The sequence below is a fragment of the Littorina saxatilis genome, linkage group LG13 (assembly GCF_037325665.1).
Source record: "Littorina saxatilis isolate snail1 linkage group LG13, US_GU_Lsax_2.0, whole genome shotgun sequence".
NCBI lineage: Eukaryota > Metazoa > Mollusca > Gastropoda > Littorinimorpha > Littorinidae > Littorina > Littorina saxatilis.
The window spans coordinates 7441639-7453558 of NC_090257.1; the positions used below are offsets into that span (position 1 = coordinate 7441639).

Below are 11920 nucleotides of genomic sequence, written 5' to 3' on the forward strand. Positions count from 1 at the left end.
TATATATATATATTTAATATCTATCTATATCGTCTTTGTAAGGCAAGGCTAAAGGCAATATCTTTTTTTGTAAAGGCAGACAATAAAGAGTGTTTGTTTTATTCCTGAATATCTTTGACTAAATCGTGGGGGCTTAAGGCAATGAGCGGCACTAGAATGACCAAAATGAAACATGGAGAATACATGGAGTAACTTAGTTTTTTGGGTAGTTGTTGAAGTGACTTATGTAAAGAAATGAAAACAATTGCGAAAACTAACGGACATAGATTGCCGTCGCTATGGAAACTGGCATACACAGCGCCATATTGGATTTCTAGGAAACAGTTTTACAGCAACATCATACATCAGAAATGCTTAATATTTGGCACAATAAAGATACACTGGACTTTTATCTACAATCATTTAGAACGATATTTTGACATAAAACTACAGTTGAATTTAAATTAATTTTTGAAATAAAGATGATGAATAATTATGCATTTAGAAATTCATTAATCCTTGTTACAAAAATTAATTTATATTCAACTGTAGTCTTTAGTCAAAATATCGTTCTATTTGATTGCATATAGGCCTATGCAAGTCATGTGTATGTGTATCCTGCACCCTTCTCCTCTAATATGTATGTAGTTTGCATGTTGAAGATCGTTGAAGTTTGCCAAAGAAATACACTGAAAACAGGCCAACGGAGGAACAAACGAATGAACCCGCATTTGAGTCTGTTATTGTAGTTATTGTAAAAAGACCAAAACGCACTTTCAAGAAACACAGTGCAAGAATCTGACATAAAATGGACACTGTGCATTTCATAAATTAGAAATACTTGTAAGTCCATGCACTTATCTACCGGCACGGTTGGCCTAGTGGTAAGGTGTCCGCCCCGTGATAGGGAGGTCGTGGGTTCGAACCCCGGCCGGGTCATACCTAAGACTTTAAAATTGGCAATCTAGTAGCTGCTCCGCCTGGCGTCTGGCAATATGGGGTTAGTGCTAGGACTGGTAGGTACGGTCCGGTGTCAGAATAATGTGACTGGGTGAGACATGAAGCCTGTGCTGCGACTTCTGTCTTGTGTGTGGCGCACGTTATATATGTCAAAGCAGCACCGCCCTGATATGGCCCTTCGTGGTCGGCTGGGCGTTAAGCAAACAAACAAACAAAAAATGCACTTATCTATTTACTTATTTACTTGTTTTTAAAGGCACTGCTTCTCTGGACCCAAAAGCCAATGGAAAGATAAGTGCTGTGACGTTTGCCTACGTCATCATAACTCACATCATCGCCTGCGTCATTGCCATAGTTCTCTGTCTTCTCATCAAGCCAGGTACGGTTGGTAGAGGTTGACGTTTATCATCAGCTTGGAGCTCATTTACTGTCTGGGTCAGACAAGCACAGGAAGGTTATGTGCACTTCTCCTTGGTAAAACTGTGCAGAGTGAGAGCAAGAGAGAGAGGGAGAGGGAGAGAGAGAGGGAGAGCAAGAGAGAGAGGGAGAGGGAGAGCAAGAGAGAGAGGGAGAGGGAGTCGGAAGTGTAGAGGGAGGGAGAGAGAGAGAAATTGGGGAAGTGAGAGGGAGGGAGGGAAGGAGAGAGAGATGGGGAAGGAGAGAAACGGGGAAGGAGAGAGAGATGGGGAGGGAGCGAGAGATCGAAAGAGAAAGAGAGGGAGGGAGAGAGAGAGAAGGAAGGAGAGTGAGAGAGAGAGAGATGGGGAGGGAGAGAGAGAGAGAGAGAGAGAGAGAGAGAGAGAGAGAGAGGAGTAGAAGGAGACATTGAGAGAGAGAGAGAGAGAGAGAGATAGGGAGGGAGGGAGCGACAGAGACAGAGAGAGAGACAGAGAGAGATATGGGAAGGGGGAGAGAGAGAGAGAGAGAGAGAGAGAGAAAGAGATGGGCAGGGAGGGAGAGAGAAAGAGATGGGGAGGGAGGGAGGGAGAGACAGAGAGAGATATGGGAAAGGAGGGAGAGAGAGAGAGAAAGAGATGGGGAGGGAGAGAGAGAGAGAGAGAGAGAGATCGGGAGAGAGAGAGAGAGATTTGGAGAGAGAGAGAGAAAGCGAGAGAGAGAGATGAATGACCTGATTATATTTCAATTTCAATTGAAACAAAATTTGACTTCGATTCGGTCAGAGAAGCGTCGCTGGCGCTTCAAAAAAAAAAAGGGAAAAAAAAGACTGGTTGGAATGTATACAAAGTTGTGTTTGATAATACAATCAGGTAAGAACCACTTAACTATCCATTTTTGTAGTTATTCAGTTTTAAACTATAGGTGAAGGCAAGTCGTCTGTAGGTTCGAGCCTAGTTGATCAAGAGCCCATGGAGACACAAGACATATTTGCAGATTTGTTACGGTAAGTTTGATAGTAAGTGTTTGTTGTATTTTTTTGGTTTCACGTAGAAATTGATTTAAGTAAACAGATTATCGACATTATTGTTAATCCTGCTGTGTGCTTTCTGGGCTTCTGAGAGGCAGAAGCAGGCAATTAAATGATATCTTGTCCTAAATGGAGTAAACATCCTCCCTCTTCACTAACCATACCACCCCCACCTCCTACCCACTCGCTCCCCCCCCCCCCCCCCCGCCCATTCCTTCCACTCAACTCAGCCAAAAGTTTCATATGATGACCATTATTGGTCTTGGACGCCTGCATCATACAACACACAATTTAAAACCAGATTATGATTTCAATTGTATCCATTCATCAGTGTTTAATGCATCGTCGTTGCCTTCACAAGAGCGTGGCTAGAAAGTGCGAGAGGTGACCTTGTCATGACCCTGAGTTCCTATTGCCCACTCGATTAACGTTTATTTTTCTCTGGTTATGTCCTTTTGTCTATAGAAACATGATACCGGACAACATGGTAGAGGCAACGTTTAGGAAGGTAAGTGGATCTAGCGGCGGAGCAACAACTGGTAATACAATTAAAACATATATATCCACAGGGTTGTCCACAATACGAGCGTCAACATTATCATAACACGTTGTAATATGAGAAACAAAATTACAAAGTTGAATGAAAAAATAAAAAAAATTAAAATAAAAAAAGGGTTTTCAACGAATGCCTGACTTATTCTCTTCAAGCATGCTACTGTCGGGACACATGGCTCCAGTCGGAGCTGCCGTTTCAATGTTTTTAATAACGGAGCTTCGAAAAAATAACACCTTCATTACCAATTCAGCAAAAATCGATACAAGACCGCAACCGAAATACATTCAATGGAGAAGAGAAAAAAAAAGGTTTGGATATCAAAACCTGAATTTAGCGATCGTTTATTGCAGGCCCCCCTGTGGTAGCTTTTGTTGAAACAATTGCTGTATGCTTTGACGTGAAAATAATTCAGCTTTAACAAAATTCAATCAGGCTCACACGCGCTACAGAATGATTGAAGAGACAGTGTCGAATAACAGCATCAATGGAACGTCAACTTTCGACACCCTCGTCACGGCCACAAAATACGCCAGCAAAACGGATGGGCTAAACGTTCTTGGTAAGCTGTTTTTGTTGTTGTTGTTGTTGTTGTTGTTGTTGTTGGTGATGGTTTGTGTTGTGTTGTGTTGTGTTGTGTTGTGTTGTGTTGTTGTTGTTGTTGTGTTGTTGTTGTTGTTGTTGTTGTTGTGGTTGTTGTGGTTGTGGTTGTTGTGGTTGTTGTTGTTGGTGGTGGTGGTGTTGTGTTGTGTTGTGTTGTGTTGTGTTGTGTTGTGTTGTGCTGTTGTTGTCGTAATGGTTGTTGTTGTGGTTGTTGTTGTTGCTGTTGTTGTTTTATTGTTTTGTTTTCTGATGTTTGTTGGGGTTTCATTTAATTTTTGTGTGGGCGGGGGGAGAGTGAGGATAATTTATCTTCTATTCCCTTTTCTTACATTATTCAAAAGGATTCATTATTTAATTGAACACTGTTGTATATTACCAGTACTTGTTGATGAAAGGCTGTTCGACCATCTTTGAGTGTTCACATCAATTAATTTTGTAATTAAGTAGGTCATATGGTAAGAGTTATTTCATTGTATCAGAAATGTCCATATTGAACCTTGCAGTTAATTTTCCGCATGTCATGACCCTTTTGAGTACTTTAGAATGATTAATTATAGAAAAAATATTTTGAAGCTCGTTGCAGAAAAGCATAAGTTATCTTCGCTTTAGTTTTCAGAATGGTCAAGAAGGTACATGATGACCAGGGATGGCCAAATGTTAAAATGTAAACTCGCCACCCGGGCGAGTAACTTCACGAAAGTCACTAGCCCGCCAATAATGTTAAAGGCCCGGTACATACCAAAGTTGCTGCATCTGCAGTGATTATAATGTTTGAAAGTAGATAGTACAACCAGAAGTCTTGCATTTGGACAGGATTTGTTACTCGCCCCTGGCGATCGGGCGGACGTTTTGACCATCCTTGATGACTATGACTCTTTGTATCAATATATTCTGTAAATATGTACGCTTGTGAAACTCTGTGGTAAGAGCAAGAGCTGCCCCTCCTTTAAACCATGCAAGATGTACAGTATAAGATGTAGGAAATAATGTTAGTCTGCAAATTCCAGGGGAGGTAACAAAGAACCAAACTACGAACATTCAGGTGTACAATTGTGTCATCTTTTCTGAGTGCCTGCTGTCTTGCCATCACTGAGCTATGGCGACCAACGACAGACAGACGGATAGGCAGGCTGACCAACAAATAGACAGAGAGACAGACAGACAGACAGACAGACAGACAGACAGACGGATAGGCAGGCTGGTCAACAAATAGACAGACAGACAGACAGACAGACAGACAGACAGACTGACTCACCTATTTCCTATGTATAAGGATACTGAATCTCGAGAATGCAACTGGCTGCCACAAGTCACCAGCCCTTCTGCCCCCTCCCCTTCCCCCCCCCCTCCCCCCCCCCCCCACCCCCACTGCGCTCCCCTTGCGTGCCTCTTTGTATAAGATGGTGTAATAGAAAGACATGCCATGCTTAATTGCCATTGTTCAACGGTGTTTGATCAACTACAGGTTTGATCGGGGTGAGCACAGTGATTGGAATAGCCATCAACAAGGTCAAGGACAAAGCCAGCATCTTCCTCGGCTTCTTCTCTGGAGCCACTGACGTCGTCCTCGTCATCATCCGATGGCTGTTCTGGTACGCGTCCACGCACGTCTATCTAAGCGTTAAAGAGAGAAATGGTAGTCTTTGTTTTGGTTGTACAATCTTTAACGGGGATGATAAAAGTACACCTTTTCTGTTGAACTGAACTTTCTTTTCAGAGTGATAAAAAATAAAAGAATTAGCGTTTTCTCGTGAAAGAATTGAAAAGCAAAACACGAAAGTAAAAAAGAATGAAAGAACGGGCCCAGATGTTATTCTGAGCTTAGTGGCACTCTTAGAACGGTCATCATCATCATCATCATCATCATCATCATCATCATCATCATCATCATCATCATCATCATCATCAGCATCGTCATCATATCGTCATCGTCATAATCCTCACCTTCTTCTTCTTCTTCTTCTTCTTCTTCTTCTTCTTCTTCTTCTTCTGTTTCTGTTTCTGTTTCTGTTTCTTCTTCTGTTTCTTCTTCTGTTTCTTCTTCTGTTTCTTCTTTTTCTGTTTCTTCTTCTGTTTCTTCTTCTGTTTCTTCTTTTTCTGTTTCTTCTTTTTCTGTTTCTTCTTTTTCTGTTTCTTCTTTTTCTTCTTTTTCTTTTTCTTCTTTTTCTTCTTCTTCTTTTTCTTCTTTTTCTTTTTCTTCTTCTTCTTTTTCTTCTTCTTCTTTTTCTTCTTCTTCTTTTTCTTCTTCTTCTTTTTCTTCTTCTTCTTTTTCTTCTTCTTCTTTTTCTTCTTCTTCTTTTTCTTCTTCTTTTTGTTCTTCTTTTTGTTCTTCTTTTTCTTTTTCTTCTTCTTTTTTTTCTTCTTCTTCTTTTTCTTCTTCTTTTTCTTCTTCTTCTTTTCTTCTTCTTCTTTTCTTCTTCTTCTTTTCTTCTTCTTCTTTTCTTCTTCTTCTTTTCTTCTTCTTCTTTCTTCTTCTTCTTCTTCTTCTTCTTCTTCTTCTTCTTCTTCTTCTTCTTCTCGGATGTCCCATCTACCCACCACATTGACCGAGAATCAATACGATTTGCATAGCTACATGATTATGATTGGAAAGTTTGACACCGGTAGGCGTGGCCAGTCTCATCGCGGTGTCCATCGCAGGCGTGGCTGACCTAAGCACCACCTTCTCCCAGCTGGGCAAGTTCCTGCTGACTGTGTGCGTGGGCATACTCCTGCACCAGTTCATCGTCCTGCCTGTCATCCTGTTCGTCACCACGCGCAGGAACCCTCTCGCCTTCCTGCTCTCCATCGTCCGGCCATACATGATTGGGTTCGCTTCGACAAGCAGGTAATATTTCTGTTTAGATAGACACGTGGGGGAGATCGGGAAATCTCATTGGATAGGATCACACGACCCTATTTCAGTCATGGGACCCAATTGCTACGGAAATATAACGACAGGGAATATATTTACAAAAACAAAACTACACGTGCTTCCGGTTTAGCCACGGTGATCACTTCAACTCGAGGCGAAGTGTTCCAGGGGTGTACCGTCATTCTCGCTGCTGACTTTGTCTGCAGAACCAAAAATTAATGTTGTTGAAATTGATGCATAGGGGCCTAGGGTATGGTTTAGTCTTACTTTCATCAGGACCGTATCTCAACATAGAATAGACGATTTTCGGAAATAACTCCGTCGGGTTTGAATGGGGTATGGAAGAGTGACCTTTGTTTGCAAAAACTCGGACAAACATTGCAGGGGCCAATCACTAGCGAGGGGTGTGTCAAAACACGTGCGTGTTTGCACGTGTTTCGAGACACCCCTCACTAGTGATTGGCCCTCCAATGTTTGTACGAGGTTTTGCAAGAAAATGTCACTCTCCGGCCAAAACCCATACAAACTCGACGGAGCTATTTTTGGAATTCTTCTTCCTCCGAAATCGGCGAATGGCTGCCTGAATGGCGGGGTTTAAAACGGTCATACACGTAAAAATCCACTCGTGCAAAAACATGAGTGAACGTGGGAGTTTCAGCCCATGAACGAAGAAGAAGAAGAGAAGAAGGAATTCGTCCATTGCCGGCCAGTAGTAGTTAAATCCCCTTGATCAAGTGGACCACGTGTCATTTACATGTAAAGGTACTGACCTGGTTTGCTTCTGGCAGCGGATAGTACTTGTGGCTGTTGTCTGGAATGTCAGTTTCTGGCCGACTTAGTGAAGGGAGTTAAGCGTTTGTTTAGAGTTACATCACACATATATGCCAAATTGTTTCCCTTGAGCTTGCATAAACGCGGGTGTATAAAACTGAGCGTAAGAGAGAGAGAGAGAGAGAGAGAGAGAGAGAGAGAAGAAAACGAGGGTAAAAGAGAGAGAGAGAGAGAAAGAGAGAGATAGATGGGGAGGGAGAGAGAGAGAAGAAGAAGAAAACGAGCGTAAGAGAGAGAGAGAGAGAGAGAGAGAGAGAGAGAGAGAGAGAGATAGATGGGGAGGGAGAGAGAGAGAGAGAGAGAGAGAGGGGGGGAGAGAGAGAGAGAGAAAGAGAAAGAGAGAGGTACACACACACACACACACACACACACACACACACACAAACAACAATAATTTTACATTTAGAGTCCAGGACAGGCGTAGTTCAGAATTAGCACTCTGGGAGTTTAGTCACCAAGTGACACAGATAGCCCATGATTTGTAATGCACTGTTTGGATCTTCGGTGTTTAACATTGCTTGGACTCTGAATCAGATTTTTTACACTTACCTGGTTTTGTACACTATCATTTTTGGTTGACATTTTTCTTCTCTTTTTTCTTTCTTTTTTTTCTTTCTTTTTTTTTTCGCAGTGCCGTTGCCATCCCAGAAATGTTAGATGCCTGTGAAAGAAGGAACAAGATCGACAGCCGAGTGTGTCGCTTTGTCATCCCGCTCTGCACCACAATCAACGCGGATGGGAGCGCCATCTACATTACGTCAGCTGCTATTTTTATCGCACACTTCACGGGCAGGGATGTTATGGCTTCGGATATCATCATCATAGGGTGAGTGGACTTTGTGTGCATTGACACAGGGAACGCATTAGAGTGGAAGTAGAGTTGTTCTTGTGTAAACGGTAAGGTCAAGATCTCCCACACACCCACACACACACACACACATGCATACAGACAGACAGACAGACACACACACACACACACACACACACACACACACACACACACACACATATGTGACTCTCCACCACGAAATGAGTCGCATGTCACCTTTGCATGATTTTCATATTTTTACATTTTCCTAAAGAGTTTTTTTATGCTCTATCCAGTGGTAAAAACCAATTTAGAAAAGAGCAAAATCTGATTGAGTTATAAGCCTGTGACAAAGGTGACCCTCACACTGTTACTCCCGGACTTATATTAAGCCTAGCGCAGAACCGCGCGGCGAGCTGGTGACATGCGACTCATTTTGTGGTGGAGGGTCACATATATGTATACAGACACAGATACACACACACACACACACATTCACACACACACACACACACATTCAGACACACACACAGACGCACGCATATCCTGAGGCACACACAACCACCCACCCATCCCCCCCACCCACCTCCCCACAAACACATTACAATTCAAAACACAGTTACAAACGAATATGTTTATTTATAGGTACACTAAATCCCGAGTAAAACTCAACTTTTACTAATAATGTTCCCTCTATTCAATAGGGTACTGACAGCTGTAGCCGCCATGGCCGTTCCCAGTGTACCTAGCGCCAGCATCGTGACGTTAGTTATCATCCTGACGTCACTCAACATTCCGGCCAATGACATCGCTCTCATGTTTGCTGTAGAATGGATTCTGTAAGGCATTCATTGCTTTGTGTCCCATCTCTCGCTCTCTCTCCCTCTGGGCCCAAAACAATAAAATACTTGACTTGACTTGACTCTCTCTCTCTCTCTCTCTCTCTCTCTCTCTCTCTCTCTCTCTCTCTCTCTCTCTCTCCCTCTCCCCCTCACATTAGAAACAATAACTACGACAACGACGACACAACAATAATGACGACATGCTCTCATGCACTTTTTGTGTGTTTCAGGGATCGGCTGCGGACAGCCTGCAATGTCGTCAGCCACACTACCTGTGCCGCCGTGACGTATCACTTCTGCAAGAAAAACTTAGGGCCGTGTGACGTCATGGAGACACCTAGTGACGTGGAAAGAAACATCTTGACTAAAATTTGATCGTCGATTGTTTACCACCGCTGATATGTACGCATATATCTATATTATTTCATTCTGAATGTGTTGCTGTTGTTGTTGTTGTTGTTGTTGTTGTTGTTGTTGTTGTTGTTGTTGTTGTTGTTGTTGTTGTTGTTGTTGTTGTTGTTGTTGTTGTTGTATCTTTAATCCATATTTTCTTACGTCCTTGGATGTTCGTCTGTGAGTGAGAGAGCAGAGAGAAAGAGAGAGAGAGAGAGAGAGAGAGAGAGAGAGAGAGAGAGAGAGAGAGAGAGAGAGAGAGAGAGAGAGAGAGAGAGAGAGAGAGAGAGAGAGAGAGAGAGAGAAAGAGAAAGAGAGAGAGAGTATGTGTGTGTGTGTGTGTGTGTGTGTGTGTGTGTGTGTGTGTGTGCGTGTGGTCAAATTTACAAAGTGGCGTTTTACTTTTGTTTTCACTTGCTATAAATTCTCTTTCTAATTCTTTTAAAGAAGTGTTTGCTGTAACTTGAATGCCCAAAGCTAAACTATGTTCGTTTTCTGGTTAACGTTTTTTTGGCTGTGTACATGTTAGACTTATGTTAAGTTAGCAGAACTGTCTCCATCTTGTTTGGTTTGTCTTTTTTTTTTCTTTTCGTTTTTTAATTTATATATTCATTTGTTTGTTTATTGATTGATTGATTGATTGTTTATTGATTGATTGATTGATTGATTGATTTATTTGTTTAGGTATTTATGTTGGTATTTATTGAGATATTTAGATATTTAATTATGTTTGTATTTATTCATTTATATATGTAGGTATTAAGGTGTTCATTTAGGTATTTATTTAATTATTTTAAGCAGTGATTGAAAAGCCCCAGCACATTAGAATAAATCAATCTGACTATTTATAATGTACAATGTAAATCTAAACAACGAAGTGACTGTGGTAAGATGAACAAAGTTAAAAAAAATAAAACAAAGGATTACTGTACTCACCGATACACGGTCTGCTTTTTGTTGTCTTTTGTGTTCTTGTTTTTCCTTGAAGCTTCCTGAAGCGAAAATTCGTTATCGTCTTGTGTCGTCTTTGTATCGGTGAGTACAGTATAATCCTTTGTTTTTTTATATTTAGTCAAGTTTTGACTAAATATTTTAACGTAGAGGGGGGAATCGAGACGAGGGTCGTGGTGTATGTGTGTGTGTGTGTGTGTGTGTGTGTGTGTGTGTGTGTGTGTCTGTCTGTCTGTCTGTGTGTGTGTGTAGAGCGATTCAGACTAAACTACTGGACCGATCTTTATGAAATTTGACATGAGAGTTCCTGGGTATGAAATCCCCGAACGTTTTTTTCATTTTTTTGATAAATGTCTTTGATGACGTCATATCCGGCGTTTCGTGAAAGTTGAGGCGGCACTGTCTATGAACAATGTAGTTCACACAGACAAGGTTATCTTTCCATATTCTTGTCAATAGAAAAGTGATTAGCAGGCTTGTTTATTTCAAAGATTATTCGTGATCTTAACATTTCATCCTTAGGGTACTTGCTGTGTGGCCCAGTGCCCGAAGCATGTTTCTGCTGATGACAGTAATTACGATGAATAAACTGATCACCAATTAAGCAATAAACACTCACAGGCTAGTGTTTTGTTATATGTATATTGTCATCAGAAGAGTTCTTTTTGGAAGGCTTGCAGTTGTTTAAAGTCTTGAATATGCTGGTTTTCTTCAGGCGCGGCGCGACACGCTTGCTTCCAACCTTTGTACCATGTATGTTGTATGTACTTAAGTTTATATAAGTAATTATATAATAAAATGCCAGCACCTCTGAAAGTTGAAACTGTTTAAAGGCATATGTACTCGATGACTATACACGCTAATTGCTTTACCAACAGCTGGAGACATGCTAAATTAAGTTCCCTGCAAAATATTGTGGTCTAGGACCCCTTCAATGTTGAGATATGTTAATTTTCATTTTGATCTGGATCGTCCTATTTATAGATTTGGCAACACATGTAACGTTGATGCAAGGGAGCTAACACCGCGGCTTTGTTGACATCCTCACTTTTTCAGAGGCTAGAACAAGCTGTAATGCATGTATTATGGTCCGCGCATGGTGACATATCGTCATTATATGGTCTTATGGTGCGTTTGACATCGATTGTGGGCAAACTACACTTTGTAAACACGGGAGCGCGTACATATGCCTTTAAAGTCTTGAATATGCTGGTTTTCTTCGGGCGCGACACGCTTGCTTCCAACCTTTGTACCATGTATGTTGTATGTACTTAAGTTTATATAAGTAATTATATAAGAAAATGCCAGCACCTCTGAAAGTTGAAACTGTTTAAGTAAAACGGCGCGATTCATGATCAGCGATGTGCTGCATCGATCGTGTATGTTTTTATGTGTTTACCATATTATAGAAAAACAAATTAAAAAAATAGAAGCTGGATAAAGTGACACAATGATATATTTTGTATTGCCAGCATGCTCTCTTTCCCTTCCTCACTACGTGTATAAATAAAACAAACAGGCAGACAGACATAGAGATACGCAAGCACGCACGCACGCACACACACACACATACACGCAAACACACACACACATACACGCAAACACACACACACATACACGCAAACACACACACACACACACACACACATGCATACATACACGCAAAACACACACACAAACACACACACACGCGCACACACACACACTTGCACGCGCGCAC

At 41.4% G+C, this 11920-nt stretch overlaps 1 protein-coding gene across 3 annotated transcripts in view; it reads left to right on the forward strand.

The window, feature by feature from the left end:
• Window positions 1-11657, forward strand: part of LOC138946377 (excitatory amino acid transporter-like) — a 35494-nt gene extending 23837 nt beyond the window's left edge. For all 3 annotated transcript variants that reach the window (XM_070317952.1, XM_070317950.1, XM_070317951.1), the window contains exons 4-12: window positions 1196-1318; window positions 2260-2341; window positions 2831-2873; window positions 3354-3480; window positions 4987-5113; window positions 6115-6348; window positions 7838-8032; window positions 8719-8853; window positions 9087-11657. In XM_070317952.1, coding sequence (XP_070174053.1) covers window positions 1196-1318; window positions 2260-2341; window positions 2831-2873; window positions 3354-3480; window positions 4987-5113; window positions 6115-6348; window positions 7838-8032; window positions 8719-8853; window positions 9087-9231 — 1211 coding nt within the window. In that variant the 3' untranslated portion in view covers window positions 9232-11657. The remainder of the gene's footprint in view (window positions 1-1195; window positions 1319-2259; window positions 2342-2830; window positions 2874-3353; window positions 3481-4986; window positions 5114-6114; window positions 6349-7837; window positions 8033-8718; window positions 8854-9086) is intronic.
• The last annotated feature ends 263 nt before the right edge of the window (window positions 11658-11920 follow it).